The sequence below is a fragment of the Filicampus tigris genome, chromosome 2, assembly GCF_054856515.1.
Source record: "Filicampus tigris isolate MCC_2025a chromosome 2, RoL_Ftig_1.0, whole genome shotgun sequence".
Classification (NCBI taxonomy): Eukaryota; Metazoa; Chordata; class Actinopteri; order Syngnathiformes; family Syngnathidae; genus Filicampus; species Filicampus tigris.
The window spans coordinates 3,974,407-3,996,731 of NC_141218.1; the positions used below are offsets into that span (position 1 = coordinate 3,974,407).

Genomic DNA, 22,325 nt, shown 5'->3' on the forward strand with positions numbered 1-22,325 from the left:
CAAAAGAACATTTTCATTGTTGCTGTCAGTACTTTATGAAAGAAAAGGACACTTCAGAGTTTTGAGGCATCACAGAAGCATACATTATTAGTATCAGTCATATATATAGTGAATAGTATATATATATATATATATATATATATATACTGTATAAATATACTGGATGTTTTCATAAAAACTGCGTTTTTTGGACCCAAAATGGATGATTTGGGTGAAACCAACCCATGTTCTACTGCTGATTACTAAAAAAAAAATGGAATAAGGCAGAAACAAACATTTTGTGAGGACAAAAGAAGAGTTGTTTCTGAGTTGACATAAAAACAATCTTGTGTGAGCCTTGAGAGATCAGTCACAATTGGCTGTCACTCAAGAGGTTCTCATATTTAAAAACAGCTACGATAGGATTCGTCACTGCCAACATTAAAATGTGGACGGCTTTTCCCATAAAAAGTCAAAAAAGACTTCTGCCACATTTTTTTTTCCTTCAAATCAACACTGTGCTGCTCCTTATGCAGAGTGTGCTCACCTGCTATAATATCGAAACAGAGATGAACATGGGGCCAGTCAAACCTCCTCAGTGAAAAGCATCATCATTAGCCATTCTTTGCAGAGGATAAAGAATATGTGACTGTGAGTATTGGTTTTGTATCTCTCAAAATGTGTTGAGTCACCATTTTCAGCACGGAGACAGCGATGCTATTCGTTAGCCGGTCTCAAGGCGCCACTACTGCCTGGGATGATTTTGTTTGCCGGTGATGGAGAGGACAGGGGTAACGAGTCAGGTCCTGTCATGTTCAAATGTGTGGAGTCTAACCCAAAAGTCCTTTGGAGGCACAAACAAACTAAGAAAAAACACACACTTTGTCAAGATTTCACTTCCACACTGAGGTCAGTTTGTCCTTTCCCTTCGCCTCGCACTTGGGCGTCTACAAATCAAAAGGCTTTCGGCACGATCAAATATTCAGCAGCTATAGATTTGTCGGGGCTCCACAAGCACACCTGAGCGTGCTTCGCGGCAAACGGTGAGCGCGGCGTGGCGGTGGTGGGCGCAGCTCATTTAGTGCGCAGTGCAGATTTCCTCCCACCACATCATCTCGTCTTTTGTCTACCGGAGCCGCCCGTGCACCTCTTCATTCTGCCGCTCACCTTCACCCTCCTCATCCCTCCCAACCGGATCCGCCGCTTGTGTCATTTATTTCAGCTTAACCCTGATAAATAAACCAGCGCGCGCCGCTGCATTATTGAACACTCTGACGACGCTGTCTGCACGCAGCGCAATCTCAGACAATTAGACCACACATGTGCGCCTGCGAGCTGACAATTAATCACTCCAAAACACACCGATGCAAACGCGCAGCTTTTAGAGTCCACTCGCTCCTCTATTATTCATTTTACGGTTGTTGTTTACGTGGATCGATGTGTGACGGTGAGAACCGGGCTCTCCGCAAAGCCCCGGGGGTCCTGCTGCATAAAACGCAGCCCGGCTGGGAGTCCTTTCGCTTGCCGGTTCATTCGCGCCCACGCGGGGTAGACGGCGGTGTCCGCATTCATGCGCGCTCAGGAAACGCGTCAACAAAAACCTGTGCGCGCACGCTCTCTCTCTCTCACACGCGCACGATCTCACACACACCATCTGTCTCAGCATGCAGCGACAACACTGCAGTCCCGCAGTGGGTGACCTGCTCACTACAACAAGTCACCAAACTTTTAGAGCGATTCTGAGGATGTTTACAGCGACCCGTGCGTGTGTGCGTGGGTGCACGTGTGTGTACGTATAATCAGAGAAGGTCCCCGCGTGCGCCGATGTGAGTGTGCATTCGTTAGCGGTGGCGAGGGTAAGTGTGTGTGTGGGAGAGTGACAGCCAGGTTGAGGGAGTGAAGGAAATCGTACGCACACACACACGCAAATGCACACAAGGTCAAACGTATGTTGACTGTGAGGCGGCCATCATTCACGACGAGGTGTGTGTTTGCATACGCATGAGTGTGTCACCTGTGAATCCATTTGAAGAAGTGAAACATTTTTATGGACTGCTTTTTCAGGGTACGTGGGACTGCACAATAACTCGAGCTGCAGCTATCCAATGTTTCTTTATTCCATGGATTGTTTGAGTGCTTTGATAAAAAATGGATTTTGCTCTATGAAACACAACGCACGTGAGGTGAAGGTATCGTTTTTGTCGCCATCCTCATATTCCACTGTAGTATCTGTGACCTTTGAGTGTGGATGGCTTCAATCCTCATATTCTACTGTAGTATCTGTGACGTTTGAGTCTGGATGGCTTCAATCCTCATATTCTACTGTAGTATCTGTGACGTTTGAGTGTGGATGGCTTCAATCCTCATATTCTACTGTAGTATCTGTGACTTTTGAGTGTGGATGGCTTCAATCCTCATATTCTACTGTAGTATCTGTGACGTTTGAATGTGGATGGCTTCAATCCTCATATTCTACTGTAGTATCTGTGACGTTTGAGTGTGGATGGCTTCAATCCTCATATTCTACTGTAGTATCTGTGACCTTTGAGTGTGGATGGCTTCAATCCTCATATTCTACTGTAGTATCTGTGACTCTTGAGTGTGGATGGCTTCAATCCTCATATTCTACTGTAGTATCTGTGACTTTTGAGTGTGGATGGCTTCAATCCTCATATTCTACTGTAGTATCTGTGACCTTTGAGTGTGGATGGCTTCAATCCTCATTTTCTACTGTAGTATCTGTGACGTTTGAGTGTGGATGGCTTCAATCCTCATATTCTACTGTAGTATCTGTGACTTTTGAGTGCGGATGGCTTCAGTCCTCATATTCTACTGTAGTATCTGTGACTTTTGAGTGCGGATGGCTTCAATCCTCATATTCTACTGTAGTATCTGTGACTTTTGAGTGTGGATGGCTTCAATCCTCATATTCTACTGTAGTATCTGTGATTTTTGAGTGTGGGTGGCTTTAAAAAGCAGCAAGTGACGTGGGCGTTAGAATATGTGTGCTATCTGCAAGTGTTCCGCACAGCCAGGCAGTAAAAGACGCTTTTGAGTGTGCGACATCGAGTATTTACTCAACTGCGCGCGTGCGTGCGCACGCACGTGCGTGTGATGAGGACACAGGCTGACATAAACTCTGACCTCATGTTATGAATGAAAACATCCATCAGTGAGTATGACTAATCAATTTTGCCGCTCTTTCTCTCCCCTCCCCGGGGTGCAGGAAGAAAAGAATCACTTTTAATGGGATTCGAGTAATCTGATTACAAAGCAGTGGCATCTGTAATACATTAGTAACCTTCCAAAACAAAGTCATTAGATGAAAGCCACAACCAGCACTAGATTTGTAAATGAAGCCATTAGTACTTGTCAGCGATGAACACGCAATAGCAAACTTGTGAGTTTCACGTAGTTAACCCGTACATACTGTTCATTTTTCATGCGCCAATTTTGAAATATCCTGATATTAATTGTCTATATCAAATTGCAGACGATACATCTTCTTCCAAAATGTAATTAATCCTTAATGGGTTTTTCAGAGAAAAGAGAACGTGTTTCTATTTGCTACATAGCATGTTCTTAATTAGACATCAAATCTCACGCCTGATTCGAGGCTACCTTTGACCTTTGCTTGGCTTTCTGTTGCTTATGTTTAGTGTGCACGATCGTTCTTATGCATGAGACTTCCCTCTCCCCAGCCACTTCTTCTATCTCTTCCCGAGGGATCCCAAGGCATTACCAGGCCAGCCGGGAGACAAACGTCTCTCCAGTCGTCCCCGAGGCGTCCTGCCTGTACATGCCCGGAACACCTCACCGGGGCGAAGTCCAGGTGGCATCCTAACCATATGCCCGAGCCACCTCACCTGGCTCCTCTCGGTTCCTCACGGATGACCGAGCTTCTCACCCTCTCATCTCTAAGTGAGAGACCGGACTCCCTGTGTATCTTGTATCAGTCGCGACCCACAGCTCGTGACCGACCATAGGCGGGGGTAGGAACGTAGATGGACCGATAAATCGACAGCTTGGCCTTTCGGCTAAGCACCTTCTTCACCGCGAGAGACCGATACACAGTCCGCAAACATAATTGGACTACGTTTTCCCTTGCCCGCACGCAGCACACCTGAAGGGTGTTGGCGAGCGCCTGGTGGCCGGGCCGGGCGCAGTCCGAAAAGGCAACGTGGCTCACCGCCTGGTGGGAGGGGCCATCGGGGTCGGGTGCCTTGTGAGCTGGGCGGCGGCCGAAAAGCAGGGAAAATTGGCCGTCCGATCCCCAGCTAAAGAAATGAGCTCTGGGGACATGGCATGTCACCTCTCTGGGGTAAGCCTGTTAAACGATTGCTGGACTTCTTACTCGGTATCATGGTTTTACTGTTTGCATCATAGATCCCGAACCCCCAGTTGCTCCTGGTGCCGCGTCATCAATGATGAGACACAGTGTAAAGCGCTTTGAGTAGCGTAGCTAGAAAAGCAATATACAAGTGACAGCCATGCATCACTAATGGCTCTAAGACCTTTGAAAAATAATTTGGGAAGATGATTTCGTGAAACGCGGGGATTGGGCTGTATGATATGCAGTCCGTAATTGAAGGCATGCTAGCTGTCAGGCGCGTCTCCTTCTCTGATGGCCGTCTCTAAGGAAGTAGCTTAACGTGCCATTAGATGAGCCGGTTATTAACGATGTGGCAGCTTCATTAAAGCAGGCAGCATAAGCGCCGTTCTTCGTTAAGAATCATCCCAATTAAAGCTCGCGTATCGTTATCAATAAGTTATCAGCAGCAGATGCTCTGTGCTTTCACTTCACACCTGTCCACACGTATGGTCTCGGTGTGTGCGTGTGTGGGCGCGTGACCTCAAGCCTCCATCGATTCGGCCGGAGCTGTCAATCGATGCGTCTGAGCACCGTGTGCGCGCGTGTGTCGGTGATAAAGGTGTCAGATGTCGAATGACCTGCTCGGGGAAAGACCAAATAGAGCTCCAGTAAGGAAAAATTGATTTTCAAATCACACACCAGGGCTGGGCCATATGGCCTTTAAATGAAATCGCCGATCTTTTTCACCAAATCCGATTTCTGATTCCAAGCCACTGCTCCCCTCGGCTTATAGAAAAAAAACAAATCTGAATGACATTATTCAAAACAAGTCCTGCTTTTGTTGTTCTTCCCCCTTGTGGGATTTGTTTTATTTCTCCTGATACCAAACAAGCTTTGAAACTATTTTTTCCCTGCAAGTTTTTTTTTTCCGTCAGCATTAAGTTGCATCAACTTCCACGGAAAAAAAAAAAAAAAATCAACTGAATTAAACTCAAAAGTTTGAAAAATAGCCGCTAAATATAGCAACCAAATTGCCGAGTTAGCAACAATGACTCTTATTTTGTAAACGAGTCTGTCTCGGATTGCAGCCATGTTGTTAGTGTAAGCCAAAAAAATAATATTATTTCGAAAAATGTTTAAAAAAATCATCGTCTGACTTTTTGTAGGCATTAAGGCATCCAAAGAGACGTTATTTTAGTCATGATATATCATCATATGTATTTTTTATTGCAATTGGCATCCACCTCAAAAAAAAAAAATTGTAACGGTCAGGCCCTAATGTTTACATACGACCACTCAAGTAAAATTCCTTTCCTCCTCGTATTTTTTTTGTTCTCACCGCAGATGAGAGGAAGTGAACAGACAAAGCGTGCGCGCACCTGAGCGCATCCCGGCTGCGAGCTGCGTGGGAGGAGACAACCAAAACACTCACTCTCACTCCTGAGGTGTTTTTGCATTGTGTGTGTGAAAATGAAAGCGAGTCAAACAAAGCCCCCTTCGGCTTCCGCAACGTTCCATCGCGTACGACCGCATCGGGCCCGACTTGACTTGATGACCTCATCGTCGGCTCCCCGAGGGCCGCAAACAATCTGCTCCCAATCGACCGAAGCAAAGCGAGTTTTCGTCTTTCGCGGTGACCGCCGAGTCAGACGATAACAATAAACGGCGCCGATACGACGCACAACAACCGACTTGACATGAGTCAGTCACACGTCGCCACTTTGGGGAATTGCTTGGCGAAAGTCTCAACCAAACGTTGATGTTGTATTAGCCACCAGGGTGATACATTTTTCGTTACAGTTTGTTTTTATATTTGTTGTTAAATCTGCGGCTTTTGTGGACTGCACTTCTTAAGCACTCAATTGAAAAAATAAATCAAATAAACATAGATGAAAAAAATAAGAGCCGACCAAACGTGACAGAGGTTCCACCTCTGGAAACCGAACAAGCCTTCGCCATCTCAAACGATAAACAAACAGAGTCTTTTCGGGCTCAATCCGAACTCAAACGTGAAAGCAAAACAACCGCCGGGCACAGCCGCTTACCGATGATGTAGTAGTCGTGCATGCTCTTGAACTCGTGGCCCCACAGGTTGGGCGAGAACTCCTGGAACTTGATGGTGAAGCGGCGCTCCCGCACGGGTTCGTCGCACGTCAGCACGATGTTGGGCGGCCCCGTCACCTCGCAGCGGTCCGCCTGCTCCCGCGACGACACCAGGTACAGCTTGTAGAACTCGTACTCCGGCGTGGAGCGGGCCGTGTCCAGCGGAGGGCAGATCAGGTCCAGCCGGTCCCCGATCTGAGGGTAAAGGACGTAGCCCTTATCGTCTCGGAACCTGCGGAGAGGGGGGGACGGGAAGTAAGTGGAGTCAGATTAGCGCGCCTTGAACGCAGCGTTTCGCGACGGAACCGAAACGTCAGAAGGCGTAGGCACGCGCACGCTACGCCGAGTCTGACAGACCGCGTGACGGCAATGCCGACGGGAGCCCAAACTGCTCGACCGTTCCTTCTGTTGTGGCGCCTCGTGCATGAAATATACAGCATCACAAAGCGCGCACTTCGCATCTGTCACCAAAGATTTTAATGACAACACAGTGGAGCCGCGGGACTCTCGCAACTTCGGCTTTTCGAGGAAAGATTCTAAGTGGCACAATTTCGTCATGAGATCCAGAAGAGGAAGAATATGAATCATCCCGGAATGGATTGCGTTGCGCTACACTTGACATTTGATCTTCCCGGCGACCACGGCGGCCACCTTTCAGCTCACCATGGACAAAACACAACTTGGAAGCGGTCCACAGTGGGAAAGTAAGCACATTTGGTCCCTCGCATCTCCTACAACTCTTCTGAAAGCAAGCCGTGTGTTTAATTGACCTAAATGCCCACTTTGACAATGATGAAGACTGAATGTGTGCTCCAAAAAGGCTACAAGATAACCGATTGAATTTCTTGAAACACTTTGAAAAGCAAACTGGGAGTTTTTGAGACAATTTCCATAATGTGCACTTGCTTTTCATAACGTGTTTGTAAAATTCTGTGTTTAATATGTAACTGTATTTTGTGTTTTTTGGACTCCCTTGAAAAAGAGGTGATTTCCTGCTGAAAGCGGAAGTCAACCCAAACAGATTTTTTTCAAGAATATGTCCCCAGCAGACAGCTGGGATAGGCTCCAGCACGCCCCGCGACCCTTGTGAGGAGAAGCGGTACAGATAATGGATGGATGGATGGATGTCCCCAGCAGGCCCACTAGTTGAAACACGGCATTCTGATGAATATTGCGTTTGTGGAATAAGTGTTAATGCACTCGTATTTAGCCATCTCTGGGGGCGGCCATTTTGTCTTCTGTCGACTGAAAATGACATCGCAACTGCTCACAACGACCAATCTCGGCTCAGATTCAGAAAACAGGTCAGCCGCGATTGGTCGTTGTGAGCAGTTGTGATGTCATTTTCAATTGACAGAAGACAAAATGGCCGCCCCCAGGGATGGCTAAAAATGAGTGGATTAACACTTATTCAGCTTTAAGAGAGTGAAAATGAGTCGCGTTTCATATGTGCAGTGTGTACGTGAATCACCGCATTTTGCCTGTTTTGGCACAAGACCTAGTTTCGTAAATTGGGAGCTGACACAATGAATATTTATTGAGCATCAGTCGATAGATCGATAGGACATAAATGTTCTGTGTTTCCGGATCAACTTTGCAGAGAATAAAATCCTGAGCAACATTTGGCCTTCCTCTCACTCTGCATCTCGGCTTTTTTTTTTTTTTTTTTACCCTCAGCTATCAACAATGGAGCCATTCATGTGGCCACACTTTGAAACGTGGTGTGGTGGGAAGGGTTGGGGGGGGGGGGCAGAGGTGACACTGATGGAGTTTTTTTGGAGGGGGTGCTAGAAGGGAGGAGGGGCTGGGTTTTCTTCTCTGGGCAGAAAGGTCTTTTTTTTCACCCGAGCATTGACCTCTAGGACCCCGACTGCTTGAGTGTCTCCTTGCCCCAACCACACCCCCCCACCCCCATGCCTCCTGCTTTCCAGCTGCCCCTCCCCATCCTCTTGACACATTTGAGAAGCAAGGTGGACTTGTGCGCCCTCTTCTCCGCATATCATCGTGACGGACAGTGCGAACATTTCCAAAATTCCACAGCGGCAATATGAGCCCATTGTGGATCCCGAGCTGGGCACACAGGTGCCAACAGCTGTGTGTGTGTGTGTGTGTGTGTGTCTGCCACGTAGGCCCGAAGAGAAGAAAATCCACAAGGCACAATGACGGGGCCCCTACACATTTGAAATGTAAAAATTCCATACTTTTTCCAGACCCTAATTACCAGACAGAAGAAGAATATGGCACCTAAAAATATCCCAAATCAAATTCCATACTTTCCTCACTTGCGTAGGAACCATACCAAATGCCACGTCAAGTTTCCTCATCCTTGAACGCATCACAGCCTGGCGGGAGGCGGAGCCAACAAAGTAGGGTTCTACTCGGGAACAATAAATGACCAGGGCGCTCTATTCTTGTGGCGGGTTAGATTTATAGCCTCCCGTCCACATAAAGCTGTCCACTCAAATCTCATGGTGTAATTTCAGACACACATATACACACCCGCTTTTAATGTACACACAATGTCAAACGCACAGCAGGGGAGCAAAAGGGGGCAGGAAAGACGTCGACTTGAGGAGAAATGAGTAATGATGTATAGCATGTCCATTCGTAAATTACAACTTAAATGAGGGAAAATACGGAAAATCTGGCTTTTTTTGTGCGTTGGATTGCAAAACAAACAACAAAATAATCACTCACTCGTGCGTTTTTTTGTTTTTCGGGCCGAGCGTGTAGCCGTGAGCCTCATTTGCGGGAGAGCCCGCTCAAGCGTCATTTTTAAACGCTGACACAAGCAAACATCCTTAAATTAACTTTCTGACATGTTTCTCCATCTCCTGCAATAATAATAATAATAATAAAAAGTCGGCTTTAAGGATGAAGAGGGGAAATGTAAAAAAAAAAAAAAAGAAACAAAAAAAAAAAAGGCGACTTTGAGGAGAAATATTATTCCAGGCCTAAGCGCTGGCTTGACTCACTGGCTGGAGCGGAGAAAGGAGCAAGAAGCAGCTGCGAGCATTTTCCAATGTTTTGCTGCAGCAATCAGAGAAGTGTAATAGGGAACAGATGCTCAGGAATATGTAATACATAGGAACACGCATTCAAATCCTCCCAACAGTCGCGATTCCTCCTCAAATGTGGTTTTTACCTGACTGCATGATATGGAGCAAGTAGCATTCCATTAAACTGGTGCAGCCAACTTCATATATTCATATATATATATACACACACACACATATATATATATATATATACATACAAACATTTATAACATCTAAAATTTTCTCGGTTTAAATAATCCATGACGTTAATGTCCTTTTATTCCGAATGGACCGCCCGCCGTCCATTAGTGCGCGGGTCGGACAGGCGTCTTTAAATATCCATAATGGTTGTGAGTGTCTTGATTAAAGGAGCATCTACCCTGGAGAAGAAGCGCACAAGTGCTCTTTGAGTGTGATGGGCCAACGTTTGGAGCAGCAGCAACGAGAGAGACTTGTCGTGGAAATCGATGAGAGAACGATCCCTCCCAACGTTTCTATGGGAAGACGAGCGCGTCCGTGAACATTATTACATTCACACAAGAGATGAAAATATCAGAGGCTACACAAAAAAAGAATAATAATTTGGTGTATATATATATATGTACTTTTTCAAAGTCAAGCATTTTGTGTTGTGACAGTAATGACGCTGATTAGTTTTCTTTTCCATATCTTGAGTAGACGTATCGGTCGATTTGAATGCGTGTGGCTCTAAAAGGTGAGGCTTGCCTGGTGAGTGACGTGGGTGTCCGCGAATAACAGCACAGAGTTGGCTGCTACAATATTTTGTGTTGGCAATTGCCGACGTGGACGTGTGAAAGGCAGTTCCGTTTTGCAGTGGACAAAATGCACATTTGCGTTTTCTTGCGGGGGGGGGGGGACAAAAAAAAAAAAAAAAAAAAAATCTCTCTCCAGTATCAAGTGCGAAAAGTCACGTCAAGAGGATCACGAGCAAGGCCAGGCCAGCGGCGCGGACAAGCGGAGAGGCGCGAGAGGTTGACGCAAAGTCAGCCAGCGCCGCGGAGCCCGCAGGAATGTTGGTGGTGAGCGCGAGCCCGTTAACAGCTTCCATGTGGCGGGCGGGCGGGCGGGCGGTCGGGCGGGATGGCGAGCCAGACAGAAAGAGAGAGAGAGAGAGAGAGAGGTGGCGAGAATCACGCGGCCAGGCAGATGAGTTTGTTAGTCCAACATGTGCGTTGCAATTGAGGAGGAAAAGATGACGCTGTTCATGGAGTGAATGGTGAAGGCCATGTAAAAAAAAAAGTCACTGACGTTGCACCTGAGCTTGTGTCGCACAAAAGGATGTTTCTTGGCTATGTATCTGGAAATAAATTATTCATTTGACTTTAAAATCATTTTCTCATTCCTGTTTTTGTTGTTTCATAGTTCGAGGTGTCACAAATGCAAAAAAATATGAAGACTGTTCGGCTTGACATGTTTAGAGAAAAACCTTGTTTTCTCAGGAACAGGTGTTTCTGGTGAAACCAAATCGTGTTCTACGCAAGGTTGTAAAAGAACAGAAAAAGTGAGGCACAAAAAAATGAAAGAATATGTTTCCGGGTCATTTAGACTTGTCGAGTCCCCGAAAATGGCTTTCTTTGAAATGGCTCTAGTTTTTGAGATATCGATAGTCTGACGAAATGTACGACAATCGTGACTAAAAGTTTTGTTTGTGCTTTGACCTCACCCGTTTTTTTTTTTTTGCATTTGGTGACTTCTAAAATTGCCCGATTTCGCTGAATGTTAGCCTGGTTTTCACATCCAACACGATTTGCATATCGAAGGCTCTCTGCAATAACGATTGTTGTCTTTCAGGATATCGCATATTTAAAAAGTACTCGATAGACATGCTTGTAACATCACATGCAGCCTCAAAGCAATTAGAGAACGTGATTGTCATGGCTTGCGTATGACTTGCACTTTTTTGAAACAAAAATGTGCAAACTCTCTGCAAAAAACTACAGCCAATTTGAAAAAAAAAAATTGTCAGTTTCAGATTCAGCGACATTAAATACGCTCAATTTGTTGAAAATTTCTTGGCGCCAAAATGTGTCGCCAGTGTAATCCAATTGCAATTTTTTTTTTCTCCCTCAATATCACAACTTGGATTTAATATGCGATTATTTTTGCAAGGTCCTCTTCCCTTTTTTTTTTTTTTTTAAATAATAAAATAATAAATAAATAATTAAAAAAAATAATAAAATGAATAAATGAATCTGTAATACATTATACAATATCAGATTGATTGATTATAAATACATGTTTTGGGCTTTCACTCAAATAAAAACTGCAAATTGCAGCCTTCTGCTGCATTGCAACGTCCATTTCAATCGGATAAATTGCTCAGCCCTAATTCTCGTCAAGGGAGCAAGCGGCCCAAAAGGACAGGTTAAAAAAAAAAACACACACACACACAAAAAGTGAGATGGCACCCAGGGACTTTGAAGGTAACAGTGCCCTTGTCATCACACACACACACATTTGTGTGACTGGAGGCGCTTGGGAAGGCTGCAGCGTCTGTGTCACATCCTGTAACAATCACAGCACACTTGCAGGTTGGAGCCATGCAGGATGCCGCCTTGGCATTTGCAAAGAGCACGGCTCCGCACACACCCACAAAAACGCACACTCCCGCCTTTCAGATCCCATGTCGCGGTGCCCCCGCTGAGGGGGGGCGCACGGCCTCGGACACAATGCGGCAGATGAGCGCATCGCATTAAGATGAAGCAGCGTCAAGATAACTAAGCAAAGTATGGAGGACGACGCCTTCTGTTTTTTTGTTTTTTTTTTTGGAGGCAGCCATATTCAGGTCAGGAGAAACTTTTTTTTTTCCTCCTGTCTGCCTTTGTCGTTGCCATCATCATCATCCTCATCGTCATCATCATCCTGATTTGCATTCTTCCCCTTGCTGACTTAATTTTCGCGTGTGTGTTTTCATGTTCCCGCTGCCGCATCTGCAGCTCAGAACTTTTTTATTCACAGCTTCTTAGCGGCAGACGCTCCGTGCTCGGCATCTCATCAACCGCCGCCGACACCTGACTTCAACTCTTAAAATTCAAGCATGGGGAGGAAAAAAAGAGAAAAAAAAAAGTCAACATCGGTGACGAGAAGATTGCGAACATGATGGTGGAAGTCGTCTTGAAATTGGAATTGACGGAGAAGTGTTAAACTGGGTTATTATAGTACTAGAGTTACTTTATATTTTGTTGTTTTTTAAATGTTATTTAATTCGTTTTTAGAGTGGCTTTGTTCTTTTTCATTAGTTTTTATCTTAAGTTAAGTTAAGTAAACTATCGTTTGTGTGAGCTTGTAAATGATCTTAGTTCTGAAGTTTGGGGTTCGATTCTAGCCCAAGTTCACAGTTCAGTTGGATTTAACTTTTTAGTAAGACACAAACTGTATGTGTTCAATTTTAAGGACTGTTTGTTGTCAATTTTTATTTAGGCACTTTTTTTTGTTGCTTTTTTTGTACATTACATTTTAATGAAATCAATATTTAAGTACAGTGGTACCTCGACTTACGAAATTAATTGGTTCTGGAAGAAATTTCTTAAGAAGAACATTTTATAAGTAGCGATGTGTTTTTCATGTAAATGCCCTAATCCGTTCCAAGCCCCCCAATATTCAGACATAAATGTTTTATAAAGCATAAAAATACATCAAAACATGTAACAAATACATATTACAATTAGATTATTGCGCAATAAATGAGTCCATGTTCTCTCTCAGAGGTGGTTTTTGCTTGGCGTTCTGTAAACAACTCATTTAATAACGTGGCGACTGTCGATACATTACGGTCATATTCTTTGGCGAGATCAACCAAACGCATCCCTTTTTCATAATCTTATATTATCTCTTGCTTTGTTTGTATGGACAAAAAAAAAAAAAAAAAAACCGATTTTCTCCTTTTTTTCTTTTCCTCGCTTCTAATTCACGTAAAACTATCGTAAGACCTCATGGCCCGAGGGGCGGATGACGAGGACGCTGCATCTATCCATCCACACACATATAGACATACGGGAAGAGGTCCCTCTTAGCCAATGGGATGCCAGGAAGATGCTAGGTAATAACCAATGGCAGAGCAGCTATGAGTATGTTGCGCTCAGGAAAACTCTGGAGCTGCCAGTAGCTGCCCATACTGTATTTTTACCTTTCGTATCCTGAAATTTCTTTCGTAACAAGAGGCAATATTTTCCTGTTGAGGCGTTTTGTAACTCGAAAATTTCGTATGAAGAAACGTTCGTAAGTAGAGGTACCACTGTACTTTTTTTCCTACAGCATATTTAAGTACAGTACAGTAAAATGGTTAAGTACAGTTTGGTTGTCTTTCACTTAAGTACACGTGAACTGCTCTCAAATATCTATTTAGGTACAACTTTTATGTGCAACATATTGTAATCGAATCTTTTTTTTATTTTTATTTTCCTACATTAAAGTACAGTGTTAATGTACATAATGTTAGAGCGGCTTACTGTTTTATTGAATTCAGGAGAGTACATTCGTGCGTCGTATTTAACTTTTCAGTACGACGCATTTACATTTAAACTTTTTGAACTTAACGTGAACCGAACATATTTTTTTCACGTTTCTATTTTCGAGCTGAGCCTAAAACTGAATAGTTTTTGAAGCATAAAAATTCGTTTTTGGAGTCGTGTGTTTTGAGTTTGTCACAAAATTGAAAGACCAAAAGACACTGAACATCGGAAAACATTTCCAAACGCTCGCGTTGGCCACGAGTGCGCGTCTCCCTGGTGGTCGCACAACTCACATCTGCTTTTTTTGGGGGGCGCTCTTGCGCTTGCTGCTTTTATCCCCCCGCCCCCTTCCTGTGGATGATTTATACAAGTCTGGATTGGTCCCATTAAGGCGCTCTAGTAGAGGTGTGTGTTGATGGAGCACTGCAGGTCCTGACGTGCGTGTGTGTGTGTGTATATATTCACATACTCAAATGCCCCACTGAGGTTTCCCAAGTTGAAGTGTGTAGCTGAGGACGACACGCGCGCACACACCCACGCGCACACTTAAATGGATGGCGGCAGCTGGCGTGTGAAGAGTCTTTGAGCTTCAGCTCATTCAGGCCGACCACCTCGCTAATTTAATTAGGTCACCCTGTGCTCGCCAGTGTTGGGGCGCGCACACGCTTATGTGGACACATGGACAAACACACACACACAGGAACCGTCCAATAGTCTGTGAGGTGATGTTGATCCTGCCGGGGTGTGTGCGCGTGTGTGTGTGTGTGCCCCTCAGAGGCCAAAGGGTGCAAAGAGTTTGAAACTTTAGCTAAGGACGCCTCGGCTCAAGCAGTGTCGGGGGCCAGAGTGTCGGGGGAGTGCTGTAATCCATCGGCGGTCCCACGGGACCACCAAATATGCGCCAGGAGACTCGTGGGTGGGACGCCGACTTGGGACCCAAGTAAACTCACAAAAGAGCACTTTGGACTTGAAAGGTAGAAAAAGAAATAAAAGTGGCTCCTTGATGACACTTATGGAATGACGCCACAGGTCACACACAGGTTTTAAAAGGGGCGGAGCCAAAGTGGGTGACATCGGCGGCTGACAGCTCCAACTCCGATTTTTCTCATTTTAATTTGTATTCCATGAACGCAATATTAATCACAATTTATTCTTGTAAAAAAAAAAAAAAAAAAGGTTGAGTTGCCTTTGCAGCACTCAAGGCCAATTAATTAGGTACACCAAATGAGAGCCAACCCGTTGGGGCGTTTGCATCCTATCAGGGGGGCACGGCGCTAAATCCGCCATCCCGCTTTCTCATGCTAGTCGGCATCTTGAAGCCATTTGGGCCTCAAAGCCTCGGCTGACTACCCCCCCCCCCCCCCCCCCCCCCCGCCCCCCAACTTCAACCACCCACCAACCCCCAACCGCCTCCTCCCGTCCTGGGCTGAAGGAAGTTTTAGGCGCTTAGGATGGCAGCGGTGCAGTGGCAGTAGCTGCTCGACGCATGACGCACACCCGTAGTGTAGCTGTATACAAAATCGGAGTCGTGTTCACTTCCTTCTCACGCAATGGACTAGTCCATCTTCTGATGTGCGGACTTGATTCGGTAGTGCAGTGTGGCGTTTATTGAGTGTGCCATCACCAGAGAGAAAGTCGAAAAGTGAGCGGCTTCAAGTCTTGAAAAATACCATCCACTCCTGTCGAGATATTGCGGCGTGCTATCGGTGGCGGAGCGCGCACGTGTGTGCGCGTGTGTGTAGTGCATTGCGTGGGAGTGCGCTTCAGCCACTTCTCACCCACTTTAGCTCCTAAAGAGCGCTGTGAAAAAGTCACCCGTGCTTGTGAGTGATGGGGGCTGTCTAATTCCCGGAGCGCTCCACAGGTCCAGGGCGCCCATGGAGGCATCTTTTGGCCAATCCTAAACTTCTCTTATCCCCCAACACACATACACACACACCTGCCTCCACCTCTCCTGCCTTCATCCACACCTCCCCTCCTATGCGCCTTCATCCCGTCATCCTCAACGCCTCCCCCACAAACCTCTCTGCCTCTGTTTGAAGCTGACTGTTTGTCTCCAGGGTTGGATGATTGACAGCTGAGAGAGAGCCAGGCAGCTCTCTGGTGACAGATAAGGACTTTGGCTCTATTACTCACTGCCCCCCCCCACTCACACACACACACACACACATTGACACACAGAGGCGCGTACGCGCACACACCGCGGGTCCCGTGCTGCGCCCCAGTTCGACAGGGAGCATACAAACCCTATTTGCATTAGGAAGGGCCGTGTAAAATAAATAAAGAATCGGATGAATCGAGGAATAAATAGACAGGCGGCTCGGCTGGGGAGGCGTACGCAGATGCGTGTGTGTTCGTTCTCAACCTCTGGGCTCCCGAGTGGGGAGTGTTGCCAAAAGAAACCCTCAGTTGAGCTCGCACACAAACACACAGTCAAATATACATGAAAAGATTGTAAAAGCCCAAATCGTGACGGAGATGAAATATGAAAAGGGTGTTGAAATACACTTTGAGTCCTCCCGTTGTCTGACGGGCTCTCCCAGGAGGTTGTGCTGCCGTCCCGTTAACATCGCCACAGCAGCGGTCTTTTATTTATTTATTTATTTTTGTGGCGTGGCAGGACAACGAGCCGATCCGTTGTGAAATTAGCCATTGGCAGCCGAGAACGACGGGTGCCACTGATGCAACATTGCCGAGGAGGGGAAAAGGATGGTGAGGACGGCCAACAGGTATAACGTATACATATGTGGATTGACAGAGGAAGGCGCACACAACTGTGTAACTATGTAAGCTGCAGTATTTGTGTGCACACATAAACATATACAATATATATATATAAACATATATATATATATATATATATATATATATATATATATGTATATATGCAATATACATATACGTATACGTATATTTATATATATACGTATACGTGTATATATATATATATATATATATATATATATATATATATGTATATGTATGTATATATACGTATACATATATATGTATACGTATATATGTATATATATATATATATATATGTATACGTATATATATGTATACACATATACACATACACACATGTATACATATATATACGTATATGTATACGTATATATATGTATGTATACGTATACATACATACATATATACATATATATATATATATATATATATATACATATATATGTATACATAAATACATACATATATACATATATACATACATATATATGTATACATAAATACATACATATATACATATATACATATACATATATATATATATATACAGCGTGAAAGCTCGAACCCCGGTTGGCATTGAAGGCGGCCCATCCCCACCATTGGGTGTGAAAGGTCGCGGCTCTCGCTTGAGCGCTGATGCTGCGTGCAGGCACACAAAGCAGATTAACACTCACAAATGCAGGCGGGGGGCAAGTGGGGAGGGGGGGCCCGGACCGGCGCTTTGTCACCCCGCACCCTCATCTGCCGCCGATTGGCCGAGATGGCGTCATCTGTTGCTGGCGGCGCCAATGAGAGGCGGAGGCCCCCCCGAGCGTGCGTGCAGTCAGCGGTCAAACGGCATCGCGCGGCACTCGGCGACGTCGCAGACCAGTTAGTATTCATAGCCCGCTAATTGCAGGTTAAGCCCGGGGCGCATTCCTCCAACTTTTGATTTGTTTTTAAGTTGACGCGTCTGTCCTCCCACTGCACTTTCATCATAGGGCTCAAAGTTCCCCGAGACGTGACGCACTCCTTAATGCCCTTTGTCGACTCAATTGAAGACCAAAACTCGCGAAGAAGCAGAGGAGCATCATATGAAGGAGATATTTATGTTAGCGACATTCAATTAGCGAACCAGTGTTGCGGAAAGTCCGCTAGCACGGCTGCTTTAGAGCGCCTCGTTGTCAGCAGTGAGTGTGCGCCTGTCACGCCGAGAGAGGCGCAAGAGTGAGGAGGGGGATATTTTTTCATTTCTTTTTGAAGTCAATTGTGACAATTGTGTGTGTGCGGATTGGGGCTTTGTGCTAGCATGGCCGCTTTAGAGCGCCTTGTTGTTGTACCACAGAAAAGCCGCCAGAGGTTTTCAGCGGAAATATTTTCACAGATCAAACACGTAGTTATGTAGGGCATAAGCAAGATGGTAGATGACGCAGCATCCAGGTTTCCAGGTTGGTATTTGTTTGACAGCTGACATTTGAGATGGGCGGGGCTTCACACGTTCAGCAGACACGCCCACGGTGTTCAAGAGAGGAGAAAATGGCTCATTTGTGAATGGTTCATTTGATATACTTGGCGAATTTTTTCAATCATTCACATTTCGCAAGGTTGTTAAAATAAAATCTTTGAGGTGTGTAAAATGTCCAAAGCATTTCATTTCACATGTGTAAATTTACTTTGTATTAGCTATGCTGAAAATACCATGCCCAAGACATACATTACATGTAATGCAAATATGCCGTATTAAGTGCGTCTCTCACTAAATACTGTAAGTAGAGTTATTTCCAGAGATGAGGGACTCGAGTCATATGACAGTGTGCCACTCATATAAACGTTAGTATGAAAAAAAAAACATAGATTCTTCTAAATAATTTAAGTGTAGATATTCATTTTATAAGTGAATTCTTTTTCATTTCATTCTCAGAGATGTAAATGTTCATTGCATTTTTAGAGATAATGTACTTTTTGTAGTAGGATCAGTGATTTTTTTTTTTTTTTTTTTTTTAATCACTCCAACATATGTTTTGCTGAGCAAGATTTTATGACTTGACTTACGACTTGCTTGAACCAAGTAATAACTTGACCTGACTTGCTCGAAATTTGGTGGCGACTCGACTTGACTTGCGCATATGTGACTTACTCCCACCTCTTGTTATTTCTATGCCATCTGAGCATCTGCATGCAGGTTGTTTTATATGAATGAATGAGTGTAAACACAATCACATGACTATGGGCCACTTGAAATGGAATACAGGTATTCGATGGAAACTGGGCACTTGGACCCGCAGTGTTAATCAACGCACAGTCACACAGTTCACAGTTGCTGCTGGCCACTCAACAGGGCTTGGATGAAAAGCACAGGTCCATCTTCAATGGCATTTGGCGTTTTTAATCTCCCGTGAGGCCTTGAGGTTGAGTGAGAAATGTGCCTGAGGGCAAAACGGAGGCTAATTCACACTCAACGTGGAATTAGACTGTTTCCACGCATGAAGCCTCTGAATAATTTACGGCACTCAATGACTGGACATTATTCATTCGGCGCGCACACATATGACGGGGAGCGTCTGGGCTGCGGTGCAAATTCGCAAATTCGGCTGCGGCCTCGCCAGTCCCTCAGCGGTGCGTCACTAGACAAGCAACCAGGTCAATTCATTTTACCCGTTGGGATGAAGTGAAATGCGCTACAAAGTCAAAACTCAGGACTCTATCGTAGAAACAAGCAAATAATATTACTGATAATATGAATATTTCATACTCTATTAATATACTTTCAAGCTTATAGGCCACTCCTCCAAACTGGTTTCTGGTTACGTTCAGTCTAATTTTCTCTCTAGATTTCAGACACTTTTTTTATTTACCTGCCATTTTGCGGTTCAACGATGGATATAAAAGAAAAGTGTACTCGATCACCTAAGCACTTAATTCTGATTACATGTCAATCTTAGGTTAGTTTAGCAATTATATTAGTGCTGTCAAGAGATTAAAATTTAACTAATTAATCGCAAAATTTTCCATAATTCATCACGTTTAATCATATTTTTCAACTTCTTTTTTTTACGAATTTTGGAACATATATACATATATATATATATATATATATATATATATATATATATATATATATATATATATATTTATATATACACACACACACACCACTTTACATACACACACACACACACACACACACACACTCGCCACAATGCATTTATAATGTGCGTCATTTACGGTATATGCGAATTTTGTCTATTTGCGAGCTATTCCATCTTTGTGATGGACGTGCAGGCTTTTCTCAACATTTGTTCTCATTTTCCTGAATGTGATAGAACAGGAGGAGGAGAAGATGGGAGGAGAAATAGGCGCAGTGACATTAACAAGATTGCTTGTTAAGGAAGGTGGCGAGTAAGGGGAGAATGACGGGAGCCATAATTGGCTGCAGGTTTTTTTTTTTTTTTTTTTTTTTTTGAAAAGGCGAGAACAGAAAAGACAGAATTGGGTTTCCACGCCCGCCCGGTGTGTGAAAGTGTGTGCGTGTGCAGAGCGACCAGATGAAGGGCTAAAGGCCAGACACACCTTTCAATCAGGTTGGTACAATGGGCCGGGCCGGGGCGCCCCCTCCTCCCTCCTCGCCCTCCACCTTCCAGGACAAAGACACAGTGTGCAACACACATTTGCAGAGACGCAGAAGCTCTTGCAGTGTCAGCGGGGCCGCAACACAAACCAATTTCACACGACCAGCACACACACTCACCAACTCGCTTTACGCCAATGGTTTCTTCTCAAACTGGGCTCCCGTGGGGGGGGTCCGCAAAATAATTTGCAATAAATAATTATGTGGTATCACTGAACAAAGCGCAGACCTACATATGGGCGATGACACAAACAAACAAATGCACCTGAGCGGGACCCTATTCGCCTACAACCCTACCCGTTGAAAAACGTACTTGACAAATATAAATTGCAGTATGGATTCCTGTTGAGGAAAAGGAACGTCCATGGCAGTGAGCTCAATGGATCCCTGGACCCCCAAAAACTGAGAAGCCCAAAGCTCACACACAAAGCCATATCTTCTCCACCACTGCCAGGAGCCTGTGCGCACAGGCGAAAAAGCGCTTAGCATTTCTTCGAGACGCGCCAACAAGATGAGCGTGTGTATGAATGTGTATGTGTATGTGTGTGTGTGTGTGTGTGTGTGTGTGTGTGTGTGTGTGCGTGTGCCGGTGTAAATCAGAGTAATCCCTCGCCGCGGGACGCCCTCCCTTCTTCCCGTGCCAGATGAGGGGTGGATATGCGGCCAATTTCAACAGGGGAGCGCGCTGCCAAGCGCAAACGCGGCGTCATGGGCTGCCATGTGATGTCACGCCCGTGGGACACAGCGTGCGCCACCCGTCACGCGGAAAAAAAATAAAGAACGTTAGCGTTACAATAACGTTGTCTTGAAATGACTGCTAGCAAGCAGCTATGAGAGTTAGCGTGTCGACAAATGCTCCAATGAATACTACATGGGCTAGCTAACAAGCTAACTAGCATGGCTAAAATCGGTGCGTTTCTGCTCTGACGCTATTTCACAAAGCAGAGAAGAGCGAAGAAGTAGCTACTCGTTTTATGACGAGAAATACTTTTACTGTTGGACTACATTCTTATTTTATAAAGAAAAATTAAATGGTTTATTTTCTTGTTACGTTTACAAATGTACCTACGGCACATGTTCAATGGACTTTTGCCGATGTTTTTGTTCACGGTTATGATACCACAGCTGTCTGACGCCTTACGTAAAATACAATAATTATAAGACGTACTTACAAAAATGAAAAATATAAGTATACATAATATAAGTGCTTTTTTGCCACTTCAATCACAAATCGAATGCGGAACTTCCACAAACAACGTTAGCCTTCCAGCATGCCGTTTGGTTTAGCGGACCACTAGTTACATATTTTGGGTACGGTAATGGTTCATTGTCAATAAAATAAATGCTAAAACAATAAATATTAAGGCCAAAACGTCAATATGTGGGGGTCCACTTCACATCACCGCTCAACAGAGCTCGCATGAAAACGAGAGCGTCATTGTGTACAGTTTCCTGCGAAATTCACAGAAGAGCAACAAACACACACAGAGGCTAAGCGCAGGTTTATTCCAGCCTACGGGTCTGGAAGCAATGCTGGCGGATTAGCGGCGAGGCCCGCAGAGAGCTGGACGACGGGGGAGGCGGGAAAGAGAGGCGATGGACAAAGATTAGGCAAAGACGGCGAGGCCCGAACGGAACTGGGAAAGACGGCTACGAAACGGTTAACCCCGCCCGCAGTTTATAGCACGGGATGGATTAGCTACCTCTCTGCGCCCCTTCTCCAATCACGCCATTGTGTCCCACTATGGATGTGAAGAAGGAGGGTGAGAGAAATTCCCCCCCCACCCCCCACCCTCTTCTTCCTCCAAGTAAATTAATAATATGAAGTCTGTGGATCCCTCTCAGCTTGCCTTATCCTTTTATTCCCCACTTTGACGCTTTATCTGAGTATTGCCGGCTTCTATTATTCTCTCGGCTATATGCCCGAGTTATGGGAGTGGATGCCTGCCTGCTTGTGTGCATTCAAAGAAAGCACGACAGGCTTTGAAAGGGAGGAGAAGGAGGGAGGGCAGATGAGAGATGGACACAAGTGTGACAAAGAGACCGGTGAGAGGGATGGATTGGGG

At 44.9% G+C, this 22,325-nt stretch overlaps 1 protein-coding gene across 2 annotated transcripts in view; it reads right to left on the reverse strand.

Moving 5' to 3' along the window:
• Nucleotides 1–22,325, reverse strand: part of efnb3b (ephrin-B3b) — a 56,367-nt gene that overhangs the window by 24,783 nt on the left and 9,259 nt on the right. For both annotated transcript variants that reach the window (XM_086023888.1, XM_086023887.1), the window contains exon 2: nucleotides 6,337–6,626. In XM_086023888.1, coding sequence (XP_085880014.1) covers nucleotides 6,337–6,626 — 290 coding nt within the window. The remainder of the gene's footprint in view (nucleotides 1–6,336; nucleotides 6,627–22,325) is intronic.